The sequence below is a fragment of the Panthera pardus genome, unplaced genomic scaffold (assembly GCF_024362965.1).
Source record: "Panthera pardus isolate Hobbes unplaced genomic scaffold, ASM2436296v1 HiC_scaffold_16, whole genome shotgun sequence".
NCBI classification, from domain to species: Eukaryota; Metazoa; Chordata; class Mammalia; order Carnivora; family Felidae; genus Panthera; species Panthera pardus.
The window spans coordinates 143255908-143280124 of NW_026526721.1; the positions used below are offsets into that span (position 1 = coordinate 143255908).

The following is a 24217-nucleotide window of genomic DNA, read 5'->3' on the forward strand; positions in this document are numbered from 1 at the left end:
TTTTATCATTTGATACCTCTTATTTTTTTTTAAGTTTTTATTTAAATTCTAGTTTGTTAACACATAGTGTAATAACGGTTTCAGGAGTAGAATTGAGTGACCCATCACTTACATATAACAGCCAGTGCTCATCACAAGTGCCCTCTTTAATACCCACTTTAAAAGGAGCTAGAGATTTCACTGAATCCTAGATTGTGTCAATGCAGGGTAAAAACTTCAGATATGTTACATCCTGTTCTTTGCCCAATATATCTCCCAAAGATATGCCAGGCTCATAAAATTTAAACTTCTGAAACATTGAAAAATTCTGATCTTATTGAAGGTTTGACCTACCGCACTTTTTATGTACTAGTGTGAAAAAGGTATTTTTGTTTTTCTCTTATTTTGTCCTCGAGATGAGACCTTATGGTTGCCTTACATGTGGTTGAGTTTATTAAGGAATTCTAATTTCATTAGTACCCCATGATTTTCAGAGTGGATCTATTTACTCAGTACCTCACTGATAAAGGCTTCATGTAGTTTCTTCTGTATTATCTTTTTCTTTCACATCTTCCCTGATGAGATTCGACTTGTCATATTCTTATGGTAGAACCTCTGCTCTGCCTTTACGATTTTATCCTCTCACACTAGATCAGTAGTCCTCAACCTTTCCTATACATTAGAATTACCTGGGAATGTTAAAAATACCAATGCACAGGCTACTCTCTACAAAGAAAGGTATTGGTTTTTGTGTTTGTGTTATTTTTTTTTTCAGAGCTCCCAAGGTGATTTGAATGTGCAGGCAAGGTTGAGAAGGGATTGGCCAGACACAGAATTGCTCCTTAAAGTAGCACGTGGCAACAGGCCATGTGGATTTTACTTCTGTCTTCAGTTCATTCTGTGTATCTTAAAGTTACGTACTTCACCATCTAGAGCACTCTTCCATATGAACTATAAGCTTGTTGTTATTCTTGGTTGTGGGGGTGTGTGTGTTTTCTATTTCTGAAACTTTATTTCTTTTACTTCCATTTTGGAAGTTGAGCCCCAAATTATCTGGGTCAGCCTTCAAATTCTTTTCTAGTGGGCCAAAGATTCTTAGGAAATGATGAACCCAAGGATGCTCTTGCAGTCTTAAACCTTGATTCCCTTTTTATCCTATCCTACTCCCTGTCCCTCTTTCCTGTTCTGAAAATTACTGACCTCATGGCACACAAACTTCACGCTTCTCAGCAGCCTCTCTCTTCTCTGTATTCCATTAGTCCATGCTTAATTTGTCATATTTCATATACAGATTCTAACCTACATGAACAGAGTTTGATTTGTGATCATTTTGGATCTGTGAGTCCACAGGATGTCATGTGAATAAGTACAAGTAATTGCAAATGTGAATAGTTTAGAAAGTTAGTGAAGAAAATTATTGTGACATGGAGAAAAGGTCTTTAACCAGCATGTGCGTGTATTCTCTGCCTTCAGGAGGATGCTGGTTCTGGCGCTGAGCCACTGGTGACATACCCTGGTGGGGAGGAAGGCCTTGTGTGGTTGCACATTTACAGTCAATAAGTCTTTATGGATTGAATTAAAATTTTGTTCCAGTTAACAAGTACATATTATAAAGTAAATATACAAGTCTGAGAGTTGATTGTTTAAAAACCTTTTTGGATTAAAAAAAAAAAAACAAAACGTGTAGGGGGGTGCCTGGGTGGCTCAATTGGTTAAGTGTCCACTCTTGCTTTCAACTCAGGTCATGATCTCACAGTTAATGAGATGGAACCCCACATCAGGCTCTGTACTGACCGTGCAGACCTCTGTCTCTGCCCCTTCCCTGCTCAGTTTCTTTCTCTTTCTCATAAAATAAAATAAAGTAAAGTAAAGTAATAAAATATTAAAAAAGGGTGGCTCTGTTGGTTAAGTGTCTGATTTCGGCTTAGGTCATGATCTCACAGCTTGTGAGTTCAAGCCCCGCATCGGGCTGTGTGCTGACAGCTCAGAGCCTGGAGCCTGCTTTGGATTTTGTGTCTCCCTCTTTCTCTGCTCCTCCCCCACTAGTACTCCGTGTCTGTCTCTCTCAAAAATAAATATTAAAAATTTTGTTTAAATAAAGTAATAAAGTAAAAAACCACACATAACTAATCAAATTATCAAGTTGCTTTTGTAATCCCATGTGTCATGCAAGTAAATGCTCAGCTCATTCTGTTGTGTTACTCTGCTGGTGTATACATATTAGACTTGTGTATGCCTAATTTATCCGTTTCACTAAAAGTTAAATGTAGCATTGTTGCATTATACAGGTTAGTGGCCTTGCTAGCTAGTATTCTTTCACAGTGATATATTAACTCCTTTTTTTTTTTTTTTTTTTTTTTCTTTTTTGGTACATCAATGTTGTGAGCGGGCCTCTTTGAATGTCAGCACTTTGTACCTCATGATAAGGAATTAGCTTAGAAGGGCAGTTAGGAAACCTCATCACATTTTTGACCCTGAGGGAAAACTGATTTTCTTATAGTGGGTTATACTGGGTAGTTTATATAGGGTTAATTGTTATTGAGATTAAGTTCTTCACCTTCTTTTCCTATAAATTTTAACGTGCCCTTTAATGAATGTAAAGTTATGCAAAGCGTTTTTTATTAAACAGGCTTGTTAAGTACGGCTTTCCTATCTGTTCCTTCGTCCTAACGGGAGTGCTGATATTCTGATACTCATTTATGATCTGTGCTATTCAGGATTATGCCTCTAAGAATATACCATATCCTTCATCTTTGAATTATCAGTGTTAACGACTACACTCAATAATGCTATTTTTGTATTAGTGGGTGGAATATCTTCGGTTTCTTCTTTCCGTTTACCTTTTGTTTTAAAGGAGAAGTTCCAAGGCATAAGGAAAGAGGTCATGGTATCCGTAAAGCAGTTAGGAACTGAAGGGTATTAAGAAGTAAAAATTGAAGCTCAGTTGCCCTCTAGGGGTTCAGTTTTAACACAGCACATGCAGAAATCATTTAATGAGATCTTTTGGGGGAGGGGTAGATCTGCTGACTAGAAGAGTTCTGTTTTTTGTTTTCTGTTAGAGTGTGCCCAGTCAATGGCAGGCCGATTTTAACTGTTTTTTGCAAATGAGAACATTCTGAGTTTGTAACCTACTGATAATTAAACATTCTTGTTTGTTTCTTTTGGTTTTAAAGTCAGAGCACCTATGCCGTAATAATGCAACCACCGTCAACATATTTTCAAGAATAATTTGGTGACCAATCTACAGATTGTTTTCTAACACTCTTATCTCTCCTCAGTGTTGCCTCGATAACACTTCAGGTCGGCTCCCTCCCTTTTCTGCCCAAACCTAATAAAGACATCAGTGAAATGGTGTGATCGTGAATCTTTCTGCTTTCATGATCATGAAATTTTTTCCTTTTGGTTTCAGCACCTTTGATCGGCATCTTTGTCTGGATGGGAAGAGTACTTCTGGTTAGAAACACCCTGGTTATTGCCTCTCTAGTCTAAACAGTACCTGGCTTGGAATTGCTTGAGTTTCCAATGGATTTTTGTTGGAATCTGTCTCTGGTGCAAAGTGCCCTACTTTGTAATTGTACAGTTAGACTTGCTGTTTGGTAAGAGGGAACAATTTTTTGTTGTTGTTGTTGTTGAAAACGTTGACTAATCTTGGACTTGAATAAGTGGTAAATACGGAGTTTATTTTGTGTGCATTTATTTAATATTTGACGTTTTGAATATTTAAGCACATTGCTATATCAAATATGAAAATTCACATGGTGATTGATATATTTTCAAAAGATTATGTGTATTGTGTGTGTATGTTTTAATAATGCTCTTTTATTCCCTTTAAAGAATGGTGTAAAACTTTATTTCTTTTAATATACAACATTGTTTCCTCTCATTATATTGAGCTTTTTCCTTTTTTATTCTCATGGTCATGGAAAAACCTCAGTTATTAATTGTCAGAACCTATTTTTGTACCATTAATTTGTCATTTTATTTTTACATTTCAGGTTTTATCTATTTTAATATCAAATATACCATTAGATGTTGATATGTATATGTGTATATATATGTTAAAATATTAAACTGTCTATGGTATGGATTTAGTAGCAGTTATTAGCTAGTAAATTAGCTAGGCTCATTAGCTCCCTAATTTTCTTAGCACTAGTCATGTTTCAAATGCTCAATAGCCAAGTGTGGCTTGTTGCTTTCACATTGGATAATGCAGATTATTGTTTCATTTCCATTATTGCAGAAAGTTCTTTTGGGCGGCACTGGTATAGACCTATGAGTCATCTTCTTCAGTGTATGTCTTAAAATATCTGAAGATACTGGTAGTCTCCTGTGTAAAATGAATTGAAACATGAAAACATTTTGTCTTTATAATTTTCTTTTATCAGAAGAATATTTTGGAAATAACTTTAATTGAAACTGGTCTCTTATGAACTAATGTTACCTTTTTGTTTATCTTAAAGGTCAGCATATATTTTCTGATTATGAACTAAGTGATATCAAATGTTTTAATAAAAAATTATATATTTTGGGGACACCTGGGTGGCTCAGTGAGTTGAGCATCCGGCTCTTGATTTTGACTCAGGTCGTGATCTCACAGTTCGTGAGATCGAGCCCCATGTTGAACTCTGCGTGGACAGTGCGTATCCTGCTTGGGATTTTCTCTCTGCCTCTCCCCTGCTCACGTGCTCACTCGTGCGCTCTTTCTCAAAAGTAGATAAACTTAAAAAATTATATATTTTTGGAACATGTAAATACATCTACTTTATCTCCATCTTGTGGTAGAAATACAGGGAAGTCCTGTTCTTAGGAGTCTAGTAAAGCCATATTCATCTTTACATTGATTTATCATGCTCTTTCCCATCACTGTAAATGTAACATTAAATGTTGAGGGTTTATTAATAAAGTTTTAGGTCTCATTCAAGGAGTCAACTAACGTAATTTTAGGTTTTATAATTACAGTGAAGGGCGAAAACCAGAATTACAACTGTCATTCTGAATGTGTTGGAATATTAAAACAAGGGATGTAATACTTTAATCATAGTTGAGAGGAAGAACAAATAAATATTTAGCTGCTTACTTGCAAAAGTACTTCTGTCTTGTTAAAGAGGATTTTGATGAATGGATTTCTATGGTAAATCTATGAAGTTTCATAAACTCTTTCTTACTGAAACAATTAAAATAATTTTCAGTTTCACCGTTTCTAGTGTTTAAATGTGCTCATTGCCCTTTGGTGGATAATTGTAACTGGAAGATTATTTTTGGAGGTAAAGGAGCATTAAAACACTTTGTAAGCTGCAGCATTCTTTGTTGTTTTTTTTTTTTTTAAATCAATTAATTTTTAAATTTACATCCAAGTTAGTTAGCATATGGTGCAATAATGATTTCAGGAGTAGATGACTTAATGCCCCTTACCCGATTTAGCCCATCCCTCCCTCTCACAACCCCTCCAGCAATGCTCTGTTTGTTCTCAATATTTAAGAGTCCCTTGTGTTTTCTCCCCCTCCCTGTTTTTACGTTATTTTTGTTTCCCTTCCCTTATGTTCATCTGTTTTGTATCTTAAATTCCTCATATGAGTGAAGTCATATGATATTTGTCTTTCTCTAATTTCGCTTAGCGTGATACCCTCTACTTCCATCCACATAGTTGTGAATGGTTGTAAGCTGTAGCATTCTATATACATGCATAAAATTCTCTTTTTAAAATACCTAATATGAGGGGCATCTGGGTGGCTCAGTCAGTTAAATGCCTGAGTCTTGGTTTAGGCTCAGGTTATGATCTCACGGCTCCTGGTTCCTGAGATTAAACCCCATGTCTGCACTGACAGCATGGAGCCTGCATGGGATTCTGTCTCTCCCTCTGTCCCTCCTCTGCTTGCTCTCACTCTCTTTCTCTGTCACTCAAAATAAATAACATTTAAAAAATAAAAATAAAATACCCAATATGAAATATTTGATTGGGAAGACCACATCAAAGTTTTAAAAACATATTTCAAATAAGATTTATTTGTATCACCCTTTCATTTTATTTTTAATTAAAACATTTCGGGGCACCTGGGTGGCTCAGTCAGTTAAGCGTCGACTCTTGATTTCGGCTCACCTCATGATCTCACAGTCCTGAGATTGAGCCTTGCATCGGAATTTGAGCTGAACATGGGGCTGCTTGAGGTTGTCTCTCTCTCTCTTCCTTTGCCCTTCCCTGCTTGTCGCTAAAAACAGCACATATCAAATTTTAAATTTGATTTAAAAATTCAAATCTGCGTATCTTACTGAGTATTGGGGATGAAATAGCCTATAAATTGTTAACATCTCAATACCCGTCTGTTTAGAAGAGATCCCAAATAGGAGTTAAAAACATGAAAGCTGAATATAGCACAACGAATCGTTGGGACAGCAAGCAGATTCACCTAATTATGTAAGACTAGTTACAGTCGAGGTCATGTTTTGGTGCTTCTTGAAAGCCAAGCAAAGAAGTCTAAACTTGATGCAATAGAAAACAGGGATTTTTCATGTAGCAAAGATTTTTATTTCAGGGAAATTCTGTGATCTTGGAAACTTAGCATCACATGGAGCCTTTGAGAGTAATTAGTCCCAGTTCAGGAATCTTTACAATAATATGTGAAATTTTCCATTTTCAGTACCTCTATCCCAATTCACGCTTTCAGTAGTTACTTTCTCCTGCATAATATTGTTAATTTTTTAGAAAAATAGCATCAGTATTTTAATATAAATTATAAATACTCCATTTATATAATGTAAGGAATATAAAAAAGATGAACCCCCCCCCCCCAAAACGTTACCCTAAATCTCAACATTCACCGATACAGGTATCTCTCTGTGAATGTATGCAGAATGGATTACATAAAAGGTGCTATTTTTTTCAACTTGAATTTAGCAAAACAAAACTGAGCTAGACTAAAAGAGTTACTGAAGTTCAGGTAAATTTTCTTGATTAAAAACTATATTATGTCTAAATGTGCCTCAAATCTCAAGAAAAAAATATTATCTAGAGCCATTAATCTTGAATCACTGTTATGTCTTAAACTTCATATAATAGTTTGGGGCAGTATTGATTGATTCCTTGGTTTGAAAGTGTAATTATATTTCCCCACATCTTGCTTTTTAGGTCCCTTTTTTTGTACGTTGTATTTTTATATCATTGACCTTTATAATACTTATATTCTTTTCTGTAATCGTAAATTCAGTGCTAACCATCTCTTCTCCCTCTCATTTCTTTGTTTTGATTCACTGCTTGATTGGCTAGATTTCATTGTCAAATAGTTTGTTTAAGAAGAATCTTTGGGTTTTAGAATCCTAGATATCTATCATGTTTGGAAATGACTGCTTGTTGCCATATACAGGTATAAAATTGTTAGGTCATATTTTTTTTCCCTTAGAAATTTGTACACATTGCATTAGTATTTAAGGCGTTGAATGTTGCTCTTGGGATTCTGGGTCCAGCCTGATTTTCATCCACCTTACAACCACCCTACCATAGGGGTTTTGATTTTTCTTGGATAGAGAAAAACTTTTTTTTTTTTTTTAATTTTTGTAATGACTGTTTATTTTTGAGAGAAAGAGAGCATGAGCAGGCAAGGGGCAGAGAGAGGGAGACACAGAATCTGAAGCAGGCTCCAGGCTCTGAGCTGTCAGCACAGAGCCCTATGCGGGGGCTCAAACTCACAGACCATGAGATCATGACCTGAGCGGAAGTGAGCCGCTTAACTGACTGAGCCACCCAGGCGCCCCAAGAAAAATTCTTTTTCTATTCTTGAGTTAGGTCACTTAACTAGACTGTATCTTAGTTGTTTATTCTTTATCAGTGCTTTTTGGAATATACTGTGTCTTTTTGATTTGCAGATTCAGTTCTTTGTGTCAGAAAACCTTTATTAAATTTATCATGTAAAATATTATTTTCTTTTTTGAATTCTCTACCTCAAAGATACCAATCATCCTTAGAACTTTGAAATAGGATTATCACTTGATGTTATTTGCTATGTAACAAATTACCCCAAAACTTTGTCGCTAAAAACAGCACATATTTATTGCCTCACAATTTTGTGGGCCAGGAATCTAACATGACTTAGCAGGGTCCTCTGCTTTGGTCTCTCACAAAGCTGCAGTCAGCGAGTTGGCTCAGGGTCTGCACTCTCATCCGAAGCCTCAACTGGGGAAGCTTACTCAGTGGATGTTGGCCACATCCAGTTCTCCCAGGGGGTGTTGTGCTAACAGTCTCAGTTCCTTGTTGACTGTTGTCCAGAAGCCACCCCTCTGTTCCTTACCACATGAGCCTCTCCCTCATGGTAATTTTCGTCATTAAAGCATGCAAGCTGGGAAGGCAGAGGAGCATTTGCTAACAGCACAGAAGTCATGCTCTTATGTCACCTAACCATGGCAATGACATCCCATTTTTCACCTTGCCTGGTTCTTTAATCAGAGGGAAACCACTAGGTTTAGCCTGCTCTCAAGAGAAGTGGCTTAGTTTATTCTAGGACATGGATACCAGGAAGCTGGGATCATTTGAGACCATCTTCGAAACTGCCTACCACATTTTGATTTTCTGTTTTTACATTAGCTTTTAAACTTTTTTCTCTATATTTGCTGTGGTTATCTAAAGTCATTCTTATAAAATCTCTCACTTAAATTTCAGCTGTGTGTAGTTGATTCTTTATGTATTTCTAATATATTGACACTGTTACAGATTTGTTTAGGTCTTTAATTTAGATTTTTACCTCCTCTTAAATTTCCCTCTATTTTATCAACTATTCCCAAAGTCTAGCTTTCTTGAATTTATATTTTTATTAAGTTCTCATATAGTGTGACATTGGAGATGAATCTTTTTTCCTTAGGGGGTGTTTGCAGAGTTGCCTTGCTGTTTCTCTGAAAAATTGTGGGTGAATTCTCTTTAACACTCCTGCCACCTTTCTCTAATATGTTTGTGTTCCCTTGTGGTATAGTGTGAGGGCTGAGGTGTTCTTCTGTGTACTTTCCTGAAGCCTGGAGGGAGGGGGAGAAGGAGCAGTGCAGTGTTTTTGTTAAATAGCCTTCAGGAATGTTTCTTTTCTTCCTGTGGGGTTACTTTTGGGTTATCCTATCTATTAAGCATGGAGCCTTGAAAAATGGCATACTCTGGGCTTTTCTACCCCTGCTGAGATCCTATGAAGGTGGGTAGAGGCTTTTATTCTAAGAGTTTTTGTTATGTTTTGTTTTGTTTTTACTTTTCTCTAGGATTCATACTTATGCCCTCAGTCTGCTGCTCTCAAGAATAAGGAATGCTATTAGTGGAGATTCTCAGGACTTTTTAAGTCATTTTTTTTTCTTCCAGTGTGTTCTAAGGGGTGGAAATGGGACTAGGGGCCATGCCATGCCGAGCCTTGCCATGCTGAGTTTGCCAGAGTCCTTTCTTTCCTATTTTGAAGTTTATGGCATGAGACTGTACCTCTTTCCTTGTATTGTGGCAGCTGACCAATTTTTCCTCTTTTGAAACTCCTTTTGTTTATCTTACTGAAGAAGAGTTTATGAGCTTGTGGTATCCTGTGATTTTTTTTTGCCCAGAACTATCCTCAGTATCTGTTGCCTGAATTGTTTTATTAGCATATAGACTAGCTTTCCCTATCTAGAAATTTGTTTTCCTTCATTTCCCCTAACTTTACCCCAAGTGTTGCTAGGTAAAACTTTCTGAAGTATACAGTTTAGTTCATGTCATTCTCCACTGCCTATAGGAATCAAGTCTAAACTCTTATATGTAAGGCCTTCCAAGATTTTATTTAAGCTGACTTTACTAATCATAGTCTCATTTCCTTTTTGGAGCCTCATTTCTGGCTAACTTGAAAATTTTTCTATTTTGCCACGCACACCCTGGGTAGATTTCCAAGATGTGGTTAGTACATAACATGGTGTATACAGTTGACTCTTGAAGAGTATGGGGGTTTGGGACGCTGACCTCCTCCCCTCTCCCCCCTACATGGCTGACAATCCATGTATAACTTTAGACTCTCGTATCTTAACTATTAATTGCCTACTGTTGACCAGAGCCTTACCAATAACATAAACAGTCAATTAACACTTATTTTGTATGTTATATATTATATGCTGTGTCCTTAAAGTAAGTTAGAGAAAAAGAAAACGTTAAGAAAATTATAAGAGAAAATAGATTTTACAGTACTGTACTGTATTGAAAAAAATCCACGTATAAGTGGACCCATATAGTTTAAACCCATGTTGTTCCAGGATCAACTGTATATACACTGTGGATTTTATTTCTTTCAATATCCTGATCATCTTTCTGTAGGAACATGCTTATTTGTCAAGATCCATCTAAATATATGGTCCCCCGAGAAGAGCACAATTATCTGTGAGCATGGACAACTGGGGCGCTAATACTGGGTTTAGGTGTTCTATCTTGTTTCATGTTGTTTGGATGGCATTGAGCTTGTGTGTCATTCTATACTAAAATTGGAATTCCTTTTTTTTTTTTTTAACCCACATGTATTTGCATTTATCCCTGAGAAATTTCACCTTTAAAGTGTTTTTTTGGCCTTGTTTTCCATGATGTTGAGATTGTTTTGAATCTCAGGTCGACCCTCTCTTCAATCAATACATGCTGATCTAATGCCATTGGTGTGAGTCTCTCATATTAACAGGAACTTGGGGAACATTCTATTTATGGGGGATGGCTGCATGGAGGAGGAGGTATGAAAGGAAGAGGATGCTTTTCCTTTGATTAAGCTACCAGTAGAGGGCTTGTTTCAGGGAGATGCCAGTGAAAATGAAAAGCAGCACTTGGTTACTGGAAAGATGACCCCTGAAGAAGAAGAGTATGACGATGCCAAAAGTTTGACTTCAGTGATTTGCATTAAGTTTGAGGTCAGTGGGGTGAGACATAGATAAGAAGATACCCAGCTTTTAACAAAAATTTGCTTTGTGTCTGAGATTTCTAATATATGGTATTACAAACAGTTTTAAAGCAAAACATATGCCTTGTAAAAATATTCTTTTTCTAACTCAAAAACCCTTTAGTCCTATAGAGTTTGTGTTAATTTCCTTTCTAAGACCTTGTGTAATTTGGATGTGTGATGAAATTTGAATTGTATGGGTTTCAAATAAGGGAAGAGGATATTTGTTATTTTTTTGAAGAACGCATTTTAATTGGGTAAAATAAATGTGAAGTTAGTGACTTCTTTTTAAAAAAGGCCTTTAAAATATTAATGCCCAGCTATGTAAGAAGTGCTTTCACAGGATCTCCTTATCTACCATAACTTGCATGCCCTTTAATAATACCTAATGCCAGTTCTGGGGTAATTACATTAATGAATTCCATCAAAAACAGTTACAGGACTGGCATTGCAATTATGAGACCCTGACTCATTTGTTGTGTGTACAAAACAGAGGCATGCTTCTTTTTTTTCCCATTCATATGCAAAAATTCCTGTTGCTTTATTTTCTTACAGAATAGCTTGAAGTTGTAGCTTATGTGGTTAAGTAGCAAAATGTGGGGATAATATTTCCTTTCTGTCATATGAAATAACTCTCTTTCTTCTATAATATAGGAGAAATAAAGTTTTACCAACCATTTCAGATGGATTTGAGGAAATTTTTCATAGGATTTTACTAAATAAGTAAGATAAAGTATTAGTATAGCTGTGTGGATATTGATAAATATCAGAAGTTAACTACTACTTGCATTTCCTAAAGAGAAGGAAATAGAACTCTCTAATGGTAAGTTAAAGCACGAACGGAAACGAACGTAGATAAGTAAAAGTCAACACAAAGTAATAATACCAGACATCCTAAATTTGCTCATGCTATTTCATTCTTATGAATTGAGAAAATAACTTTCACCTAGGATGTGTTCACATTATTTTCCCCACTTTCTCTTTAAGGAAATATGTCTGTGTTCTCTGACTAAAAACAATAGAGGACATAGGTGTAATAGGGCTACTTCTAGATGTGTCATTCCAAGACAGGGAGCTAATTATGGTAGAAAGCAGCCTTGGGTTAATTAACTAAACTTACTTCTTCTTTCTCTTGTAACCCAGGTAGAAGTTACAGGGACGCTTGACTTATGGTATGGATGTTTTAGAAAAACAAAAGAATCTGTAGATTCTAGAAGAGGTGGAGAATGCTGTTTTTACATTTTGCTGCCCTAGAAATATCTTTTAGCGAACAATGTTTTTTCGATAGATGCATTTTGATCTGAGCTCATTTTTGCTTTAAGATTTTAAACCACTTTTTGTGTCTTTCTTTTGTCTTTAGTCTTTATTTTCCTTTTAGTGACATCTTAAGATTAAGCCCTGTCTCATTTCCACAAGGGCAGCTTCATCAGTAGCCTGCCCCCTCCCCTTTGGCTGGTGGACTGGACGCCTGTATTGTGCTTTGGAATCCAGTTCTTGGAATTTAGTTTTAGCTACAGTTGTTATTTCTTGCGGTCTGTTTTCCTTATAAGTATTTTTTTTTTTTATCTGTCATGTATAGAATTAGAAGCTAAAGCATTTATATTATACTATCGTTGGGTATATAAGTGATACTGATTCCTTCACTCCTTTTAAGTTTTTCCCCCAAATTCTCAGAGGGACCTACTTTGAGGACCCTATGTCAGATGCAGCCCACCGTCTCCACCCTCCCATAATGTGCCTCACCTCTCTCTCCTTTTTCCCTGTAACCCTTAACCATATTTGAACATACTATACAATATTATGTCTCTTGTCTGTCTCTTCTGTTCACAGAGCTTCACAAGGGCAGATGTCTTCAGTTTGTTCTACTCATTTGTGCCAAGTGCCTAGAACGGGACTTGGGCAAATAGAAATATATTTATATAGATATATAGGTTTATATAGATGAAATGCATAGTGTACATCGATATTTCCTATTTCATTTTTTTTTTTTAATTTTTTTAACGTTTATTTATTTTTGAGACAGAGAGAGACAGAGCATGAACAGGGGAGGGGCAGAGAGAGAGGGAGACACAGAATCCGAAGCAGGCTCCAGGCTCTGAGCTGTCAGCACAGAGCCTGATGCGGCTCTTGCGCTCATGAACTGTGAAATCATGACCTGAGCCCAAATCGGAGGCTCAGCTGACTGAGCCACCCAGGTACCTCTCATTTTTAAAAATAAATACTGTTTGCAGTATTCCTGGTTCACTAAAACTGCAGACTACCGTTTGCATTGTGCAATAGATAAACCTAAAAAAAATCTTAGGGTTTTCTTTTTGTCTTATGTGACTGTTTGGAAATCTCTTACTTTCAGATTGGTCTTTCAGGGCACCGGCAACATTATTTTTCAAGTTTCTGTGTCCATTCGCTGCTATTATGAGATACTGTTTGTGTGGATCAATTATTTGGATAAAATAATTTTGGATAAAGCTATGAATACATGATTTAGTAAACATGAGCTTAATTGGTAATGTATGCAGTTTCTTTAAACTGTGTCTTGAGTCCATTTCTCTTTGAAGGAGGAAGGGCTCTTGTGCCGTACATGGGAGACAGCAATGGAGCTGCAGTGGAGTTCAAGGCAACCATAACATTTATTTTGAGATCTGAATAAAACCCTGGACCAAGTGGATTGGGAACAGATTGTTAGAAATCTGAATTCCTTTCTCCCCCAGCTGTGATAAGACTTAACAAGCCAGGATTTATGCATATATTCAGTTAACGAGAATGTGACAGATATCCTCCCATGAAAAATGTCATGCTGAGGCTCCTTAAACAGTTGGTCGGTTACCCTTGTAACCATGTAATATTTTATACTAAAACCAGAAGACCTAGGAAGTAACTTTGTTTGACATAAAAAAAAAATGATGATTCTCTAGTTTTAAAGTTTGTATATTTTGAGAAAGCTTAATGTCAGCAAAGCAGCTGCTGTTTGAATTTACTTTGTAAAACACTGAATTATTCATTTCCATAAACAAAACTTCCTTAGTAATTATTTAGCATTAATTTATTTCTCTTTATTTCAATCAACCCTGTTGACATTCTATTTTAAAATTAAAAATATTCTTTGTGGAATCTAACAAATAGGACTTCGTGACAGCTACTCTCTCTACTTTTTTCTCATGACGGAAAATTTCCAAATCCTTTTTTTATTTTTATACTTTAAATATTTTATATTTTACTTTTATTATCTCAGTGAAAGTTACTAGGAAATATAGAACAAAAGTAAAATTATTATTTGGCAGCATCTTTTAAATAGCTTAAGACCAACCTCCATGTTGTTGACCTGTTAGTTTTTGCCATAATGCTTTTTGCATGAGTATAATTAATCGCTCTTATATTGGATTCTGGGAATGTAAAAATTATTAGATGTATTTTAATGAGTTTTTCATTTTATCCTTTGTACTCACAGATTGCTTAATAGACTACTTTTGGGGGGGGGAATAGAGATTGCTGTTTTACATTTCTTGGAATTCTGCTATCTTCACGATGGTTGGAGTAGTCTTTCAAATTTTGTGCTGCCTTTCAAGTAGGCTGACGTGAGATGAGTCCTTTCACTACCTTCGAACTGGTATCATTAGCCATTGCGCATGCCCTCTTTAGCCAGTTAGTCTGTTACTGTCATGTGATATTTGTTGTCGTTTTTTTCGTAATTGCGGTTTTGTTTTGTATTGTTTAACATTTTAAGTGTGTCATTGCTTTGCGGAGCCACTGGACATTTTTGAAGGCAGCAAACTGTTAGTTTACCGAGCGTCTGGTAATTTAGTATACCAGGAAAAGAAACCCCTTTATTTTATAAAGTAGCGTCCATCAAAGGGAACACTCTTATCTCAAGTGCTTCTTGGAGCATAATTTAGAGAGAAGACTTAGCCTGAAGGAACTGTAAACTGTCAGTTAGGGCCCATTTTGATTCCTTGTAGTTGGTTCCTGAAGGGAAGTAAACGTGCTAAGTCTATCATGACCAAGATGGCTTTTCATGACACCGTGGAAAGGATGAGGCCTGGAGAGTTAGAGACTGGGGAGTCTGCCTTTAATTCCTCGCCTCTAGGGCTATGGTTATTTAGAATAATTATGAAACAACGGCTGTAGTAGTTGTTGGGTGATAGTAGTTTTTGAAGGGATAACCTCATGTGCATAATTATTCTAGTGAAGTGTTCAAGAAAGCCTTTCACGTCTATGACACAGACCATCAGCTTTCAACCAGGAGCCATTGTGCAGACATATTTTGTTTTTCCTCTGTGCAGTGTCTTTGAAAACAAAGTTAGCTAAACTATTGAAAATTACAGCATTTTACATAAAACAAAAATTCCAGCCTAAAAAAAGGTATAAATCCTCAGATCTGGTAATGATGTTTCCATTCCTGCAAGGAAGATAGTTCTACTGTACCTTTAAACGGGGGCATGTGCATTGGTCCATTATAGTCTTTCTGCTTGTACTGTTACTTTCTCTCTCTCTTTCCCTTTCTCTTTCTCCCTCTGTCTCTGTCTCTCTGTCTCTCTGTCTCTCTCTCTCTCTCTCTATATATATATAATGTTTACCAATATTTGTGTGTCTGTGTGCGTGTGTGTATGTATATATATATGTATATATACATACACACACACACACATATATATATATGTGTATATATATATATATATATATATATATATATATATTCTTTGTATATATACATAATAAATATTTCTCCAAAAATGTGTTTCGGTCATAAGAAAATCAAACTGAAATGTCTGTGTGGTTCAACAAAAATAGAACCTAGTCTTTCATGAAAACAAAGAATATCCTTTTGTGTATAACATGCAAATGGCCCAACTTCCAAGTTGCATCCATGCATGCAAGTTGTACAGGCAGCCCAGCATCAGATTCTGTTTCTTCGGAGAGATTCCTATCTTAACATAAAATCTAAATTTTAATGCCCTTAGCTACGGTCTGTAACTTCTGTGGCTGTTTCGCATAGGGTATGAATTTTGGAAGTTTTTATTTCCAGACTAATTTGCATAACTTTTGGTTCTTCATGTTCTTTTCTATGAATAGATATATCTAAGACACCTGAAAAGGTACATCTAAGGTAGGTAACATCTATGAGTTACTTAGTAGTAGTAATAACCCATTTTGTGAGGTTTGAGAATAATGTATGTGAAATATATTTTTTACGTAAATATATCTTCATATATAAAGTATTTTATAAAAGTATTTTATATGTGACATATACATAGTATATATTAAATATCTAATGCACAATGGCACACACTAAGTATTCTCTAAATTGTAGTAGTTTCAATTCTGACAGTACATTAACTGTGATTTTGCTTTGCTTCAGTGTATTTGAAATTTGAGAATTTTCTGTCATTTTCCTCTGAGTTACTGAGTTTGCTACCAAGCAAAGCAATACTTTGTATTCAGTTACTCCAACAAATAATTTGACTTTACTCCGTCTTAAATTTGAAGTGACATTAAGGAAGAAAGAGGAGGAAAATCTATTTTTCTCTTCAGTAGTAAGAGTTACAAATATGTAAGCATTTGGTTCTGTTAGGATTCACTAATTTTTACCCTGTCTAGCAAGAATGGGTCAGTATGTCTTTTTTCTGGAAAAGTCATGTTTGGTTGTCTTTAGGTAGGTGCATGTTTTTTGGAGATCACAGTGGTAGAAAGAGTTTGATTTTAAACGAACTGTGTCTTCCCATCTTACAAATATCTATACCTGGAATAAGACTCTTCTCTCAGAGTGATCAGTCTTTAGTAAAAACATGTTCCTAACTACTTGAGCTGATAAATAGTGAGGTTTGTTTTAAAGAAGTCAAGTTTACTTTATGTCAATTTTCTATTTGCCCTGTATAAGATATATTTAATTACTTTATTCCATCTCTGTGTTCAAATTAATCAGATTCTGCTACATATCGGTGCTCAAATTAGAATAATTCTTTAATCAACTGTGTTATCCATGCCATGGTAGACTAGAATAGAAAAGCTACTCTTGGCATATTGAAGATGCGTGCATTTTATTTTCTATTGTAATTTAAAAGTAAAATCAGAAATATTGATTTCTACTTGACTGGAGAGATGATTTAGTTTGAATATCAGTCTGATCTTAATCAGGTGAGAATTAATTGAGTTGGAGGTATTAGATATTCAGTGATGTTAACTGAACCATGATCAATCTAGAGAGAAGCTTTCTTTTGTACTATGTTAGAATTATCAAATAGCTCATGCACTGCGATGTGAAATAATCTTTTCGTGTTCATCATCCTACCTTCTTGTCTCATTAAATGCACCACTAAATTCATTCTGTACACAAACTAATTTTTAAAGTAGCGAGCTAATAATAAATCACAATTTAATAGAAAATTAAAAGCATAATAATTTTGTCATAAAACGCTATTGTTGTCAGAATTTTATCCTGTTCTGTTTTCTGGTGCCTAAGGTTAAAGCCAAGCAATTAAACTTCTGCTTTCCAAGTATACCTGGGACCTAAAACAGAACAAAACAAAACAAAAACCTTAGTTTTACTTTTTTTTAATGTTCGACATTGCAAGAATAAAGTGAGCAATACAGAATTATTTAATGTATATTTCTAGAAATAAAATTGGAATCTGTAGCATTACATTGGTCTGAAATGTGGCATGGGCTTTTCATTTATTTTAAGAGTGTGATAACAATATCATAAGTGTTGTGAAAATATAAATGGTGAGATAACACCTCCATAGGACTTACTCTTAAGTAGTAACATTGTAAAGTCTTTAAATAAACTGCAGCCAGAACTGAAAGGATCGATTTGCCTTGTTGACTAGGGATACTATACTTATTAAATGTCTAATTAAATTTAGCATAATATGTCTTTTATTCTCTTTTTTTTCTTCTTCTTCTTAAAACTGAGAATTTGGACCTATTTATGAGTAAGGTAGCACGTGTTATTGTCAGATTTCTTTCGTTTTGGCAGTTTTTGTGACTGTGTCAAATTACAAGAAAGCCAGTAGTGTGACTTTTGATAGTGTCATTTTACCTTGGAATGGTGCTTTTCGTTTGGCATCGGTATAATGGGAATAGGAGGATCTATGTAGCTATTTGGTGAAAAGGAATGTCCAAATTTGTATTTGAGAACAAGTCACATTTAATGAAATTAAGGCCTATGTGCAGAAATATCCCCAGAGTGTGAGGAACGGATGTTCTCAGTGATACACAGAAGGGTCGCCGCTAAGTTGTTGCTGAGCAGAGTTCAGGGAAAAGCACTTGCTTCAGAAGGAAGTTGCACGCATTGTAGTTTTTCGTGCTGCTCAGCAAAGCTGCTCATCAAAGCCGAAGCTGGACTCCACTCCTCCACCCAAAGCTATTGCTTGCTTGCTTGCTTTTTTTCAATTACATTTGGGAAGGTTGACCCATGTGTAGACTACCCAAACACAGTACAGATGTGTTTCTTTATTTCTTGACCCCCCGATCCCTGCTTTTCCTCCTCTGAAGCAACCACGATGACCAGTTTCTTACTTGCTATTCCACAGCCATTTTGTGTCTGTGTAAACATCTGTCTATATAGATACAATACACATGCGCACGTACACAAATGTGTGTGGATTCTAAACAGAAATGGTCACACGCTCTACCGTGTGGTGCTGCGCCTTAGCTGTTTTGCATTTTGAGTTCTAGAGATCATTCCCTATCAGTGTACTTTCTTTTAGTGGCTGCATAGTATTTCACAGAACCGTGTTTCTGCTTTGGTTGTTGATGTGACTGTATTCGAGGAAAAGAAAGCTGCTAAGTGGCTTTCACTGGTGTCAAAGGCTATTTTTTGCTTGGGTAAAAATATTTTTGGCTTTAGCTAAGAGAAGACCAGAGTGGGGAATGGCTAGTGATGTGTCATTCTTGTAATGACTCCCTACAAAGGATTTCTGTTATATATTTATATACATGCTTTTGTTAAGACATAGCCATAGTTATTTTCATATTTGAATTGCCTACTGTGTTAGAATTTGAAAAACCTGCCGTCCTTACAGATGTTGTTTTATAAGGGAGGCGCCGAGCTCTTTTAGATCCTTTTGGGAGCAAAGCAAGATGTTAAAAACATGAATAAATTTGACAAACCAGAAGATTATGAGGAGCGTGACCACGTTTTGTCAGTAATCTGGAAATGATGTCCAATAAGGAGGAGGGAACAGCTTTCACACTGGCTCTGAACCAGGACAAGGGAACAACAGGGATGTTATTTCCTGTAGTGTTTGATGAGGAAGCAGCATTAGATTTACTGGTTTTTCCCCTAGGCTATAAATCCTTCCCCCAACATGCCACACACCTGCAACACGCACGCAACACGCACACGCGCAGGAGCTGGCTACCTTGGGAGATAAGGACTTTTTTTGTCACAGTTTAAACAGAGAGATGGATTAACAAGGATCTTCTGCATCGAGCAAGAGTTCAGATTAAGTGGCCCGTGGAGTCCTTCCCACTCTGACCGTTTCAGTCCCAGAAGTTTGGAACAAGGCAGCTCATCCTTCCGTGGACCCTCCATGAATTGTGGTAAATGGCCACTGGTGGCTCATATTCCTCCCCCCAGAGGAGGCTGTAAAACCTCTAGCAAAAATGAAAAAGCACAGGAGGCTAGTCTGTTGCCTGTATAGCTTGCGTTATTAAAAGCATTTGATCCTACTTTTGTGTGGTCCTGCTTCTCCTTAGGGGAGGGAGAGGGCAGAGCGTCCACCAGGAGATGGCAGGGGAGCCTAGAAGGACCCGTGTTCAGAGGCGGGCCGCTTGGTTAGCCGCTTTGACCAGTGCCTGTTAATGAACGGGTCTTTTAACGTTGGAGCCTGTGAGGGAGCAAAGAGGAAACGTGTAACAAAAATGGATGGTACAAACCAAGCTCATTCGCCTCTCTTTCTCTTGCTTTGTCACCTGAAGCCTCCACCTCTGCTGTTATTCACGATCGTGGATTCTGCGATCTGGGGAGACTTAAAGCACCTCTTACATGCAGTCTTTTTACAAAGGGGGGGTGGTTTGATGCTTTCCTCAGCAACACTAGGCTATGCTAATGTCTACCTTTCAAATCTGGTAGCGCTTAAACTCTGAAACACCGAATTTAGCATTTCATGAGGTTCCCTTCGGAGAAGCCACTTTCTAACGTGCAAAATCCTCATTTTAAATATTTACATTTTATAGGAATTCTAGAAAACGGGTGGGGCCAGAGAGCAAGGAAGGTATCTGATGTTACCTTATTTCAGGTGATTGCTAAGTAGCATAAAACCGAGCAACAAGCTGCACTGTATTTTTTCGTGTGGTGATGATAGGGTGTGCTGAGCCACCCGTCACCCAGGTCTCGGTTGTGACCTCATGTGAGCTGACTGGCTTGGGTTTAGTCTGTTTTGTGACCATGGAAATTTCAGCCAGGTGTGGAGGTCTTTCTTGTGTTCTTATCATGGAAGGAGTAGGTGGGATTTGACAGTAGTTACGGGTATTTTTCCAGAATTAGTAAAGGCCTGGTCTAAGCTCTATGCCAAGCTCTGTGCCAAGCTCTATGATCTTGGAAATGTGACATCAACCTAAAGGTCAGTTTCCTCATCTGGTAAATGAACATAAGAATAGTGCTTATCTAGTGGTGCTTCTATATAAAATTCAAGTGAGCTAATAAATGTGCTTGGCATAGTTTCTGGTACGTAATAAATAACCAGTGTATTTCAGTTGCCATTATCATTTTATTCTTACTGCTGTTATCAACACCTTTAAATACCTTGGAAAAAATTAGGAAGGTACATGGGAAAATGGGAAAACAAAACAAACGGCTTCCTGAAATCAGTTTCTTCTAGTGGAGAAATGAGTTAAGAACCATTTTACGTATCTATTTATTACTTATTTTTTACAGCTTTATACATAATTTATTTTTTAAATTTAATTTAAACAATTTTAATTCCGGTGTAGACAACACATGGTGTTCTATTGATGTCAGGGGTACAATACAGTGAAGCAACAGTTCTGTACATTGCTCAGTGCTTGTCAAGATAAGTGTACTCTTAATGCCCTTCACTTGTTTTGCACCCCTCCCCCCCCCCGCCGATAACCATCAGTTTGTTCTCTAGAGTTAAAATCTGTTTTTTTGGTTTGTCTCATTTTACCTTTGATAATTTGTTTCTTAAATTCCACATCCAAGCAAATTCATATGGTATTTTTCTTTCTCTGACCTTTTTTGTTCATTATATTATTTGTATAACATTATAATCTATAGCATATACTCTCTAGATTCATCCATGCTGTTGCAAATGGCAAGATTTCATTCTTTTTTGTGGCAGAATAAATTTCCTCTGTGTGTGTGTGTGTGTGTGTGTGTGTACGTACACACCACATCTTCTTTATCCGTTTAGTTATCCACAGGCACTTGGGCTGCTTCCATAATTTGGTTATTGTACATCATGCTGTAGTAAGCATAGGGGGGCATGTATCCCTTCCGATTAGTGTTTATGTAGTTTTTGGGTAAACACCCAGTAGTACAACTAATGGATCATATGGTCTTTCTGTTTTTAATCTTCAAAGGAACCTCCATACTGTTTTCTACAGTGCCTGCACCAGTTTGCATTCCTACCAGCAGTGCACGAGGGTTCCTTTTTGTCCACATCCTTGTCAACATGTTGTTTCTTTAGTTTTTGATTTTAGCCATTCTGACAGGTGTCAGTGATATCTCATTGTAGTTTTGATTTGCATTTTCCTGATGAGTAATGCTGAGTATCTTTTCTTGTGTCTTGTGGCTATCTGTATGTCTTCTTTGGAGAAATGTCTGTTCGTGTCTTCTGCCCATTTTTTAATCAGATTATTTGGGTTTTGTTGGTGTTGAGTTGTAGAAGTTCTTTATATATTTTGGATACTGACCCTTTATTGGATAGGTCATTTGCAAATATCATTTCCCATTCAGTAGGTTGTCTTTTAGTTTTGTTGATTGTTTCCTTTCCTGTGCAGAAGCTTTTTATTTTGATATAGTCTCAGTAGTTTATTTTTGCTTTTATTTCCCTTGCCTCAGGAGGCATATCCAGAAAAACATAGCTACAACCAGTGTGAGAGAAATTACTGCCTGTGCTCTCTTCTAGGATTTTTATGGTTTCAGGTCTTTAATCCATTTTGAGTTTATTTTTGTGTATGGTGTAAGAAAGTGGTTCATTTTCATTCTTTTGCATCTTGCTGTACAGTTTTTCTGACACCATTTGTGGAAGAGAGTGTCATTTTCCTATTGCATATTCTTTCCAGCTTTGTCAAAGGTTAATTGACCATATGAGTGTGGGTTTATTTCTGGGCTCTCTATTCTTTTCCTTTGGTCTGTATGTTTATTTTTATGCCAGAGCCATACTGTTTTGATTACTACGGCTTTGCAGTATAAATTGAAATCTGGGATTGTGGCACGTAGTTTTGTTTTCTTTTTCAAGATTGCTTTGGTTGTTTGGGGCCTTTTGTGGTTTCATACAAATTTTAGGATTGTGTGAAAAATGTTGTTGGTATTTTCACAGAGATTGTGTAAAGTCTGTAGATGGCTTGGGGTAGTACAGACATTTTAACAATGTTTGTTTTCCCAATCTGTGAGCATAGGATGTCTTTCCATTTGTTTCCGTCTTCAATTTCTTTCATCAGTGTTTTATAGCTTTCAGGGTTTATAGTTTTTGGTGCAGATGCAAATGGGATTGTTTTCTTATTTGCTCTGTTAGCTCCTTCATTATTAGTGTATAGAAATGCAACAGACTTCTTTAAATTGATTTTGTATCCTGTGACCTTGCTGAACTCAGTTACCAGTAAGATTTTGGGGGGAGTATTAAGGGTTTTCTATATACAGTATCATGTCATCTGCAAATAGTGAATGTTTTACTTCTTCCATACTGATTTGGATGCCTTTTATTCCTTTTTCTTTTCTGATTGCTGCAGATAGGACTTCCAGTACTATGTCGAATAAAAATGGTGAGAGTGGACATCCTTGTCTTGTTCCTGATCTTAGGGGAAAAGCTGTCAGTTTTGCACTGTTGAATAAGATGTTAGCTTGGGACGCCTGGGTGGCTCAGTCAGTTAAGTGTCCAACTTTGGCTCAGGTCGTGATCTCATGGTTTGTGAGTTTGAGCCCTGTGTCAGGCTGTGTGCTGACAGCAGGCCTGGAGCCTGCTTCTGATTCCCCCTCTCTGCCCCAACCCCACTTGTGCTCTGTTTTTCTCTCTCAAAAATAAACATTAAAAAAATATATATATTAGCTGTAGGTTTTTCATATATGGCCTTTATAATATTGAGGTATATTTCCTCTAAATCTACTTTGTTGAGAGTTGTCATGAATGAATGTTGTACTTTGCCAGATGCTTTTTTCTGCATCTATTGATGATCATATGGTTTTTATCCTTTCTCCTATTGGTGTGAGGTATCACATTGATTGATTTGCAAATATTGAGCCACCCTTACATCTCAGGAATAAATCCCACTTGATCCTGGTGAGTGATTTTTTTAAATGTATTGTTGGATTCAGTTTACTAATATTTTGTTGAGCATTTTTGCATCTATGTTCATCAGAGGTATTTTCGTGTAGTTCCCTTTTTTTGGGTAGTGTCTTTATCTGGTTTTGATATCAGGGTGATGCTGGCCTCACAGAATGAATTTGGAAGCTTTCTTTCCTTTTCCATTTTTTGTAATAGTTTGAGAAGAATAGGTATTAACTCTTCTTTAAATGTTTGGTAAAATTTACCCATGAAGCTGTATGGTCCTGGACTTTTGTTTATTGGGAGTTTTTTGATTAGTGATTCCATTTCATTACTGGTAGTCAGTCTGTTCAAATTTTCTATTTCTTCCTTGTAGGTTATAGATGACTAGGAATTTCTCTGTTTCTTCTAGGTTGTCCAGTTTGTTGCCATATAATTTTTCATAATACTGTCTTATACTTATTTGTATCTCTGTGGTATTGGTTGTTATTTCTTCTCTTTTCTGATTTTATTTGAGTATTTTTCTTTAAGTTTATTAATTTCAAGAGAGAGAGAGCACACAGGTGGGGAAGGGGCAGAGAGAGAGGTGGTGGGTAGAGTGAATCCCACGTAGACTCTGCAACACCAGCACAGAGCCCAGTGCGTGGCTCAAACCCATGAACTATGAGATCATGACCTGAGTTGAAGTCAGACACTTAACTGACTGAGCCACCCAGGTGCCCCAGTGCTCTCTCTCTCTTTTTTTTTTTTTTTTTGGATGAATCTGGCTGAAGTTTTATCAGTTCTTTTCAAAGAACCACCTCCTGGTTTCATTGATCTGTTCTATTGTTTGTTTTAGTTTCTATTTCATTTATTTGTGTTCTAATCTTTATTATATCTTTCCTTCTACTGGTTTTGGATTTT

At 36.5% G+C, this 24217-nt stretch overlaps 1 protein-coding gene across 1 annotated transcript in view; it reads left to right on the plus strand.

Moving 5' to 3' along the window:
- CMC1 (C-X9-C motif containing 1) overlaps positions 1-24217 on the plus strand; it is a 90972-nt gene that overhangs the window by 54599 nt on the left and 12156 nt on the right. The window contains exon 6 of the mRNA XM_053904187.1: positions 15939-15972. Coding sequence (XP_053760162.1) covers positions 15939-15972 — 34 coding nt within the window. The remainder of the gene's footprint in view (positions 1-15938; positions 15973-24217) is intronic.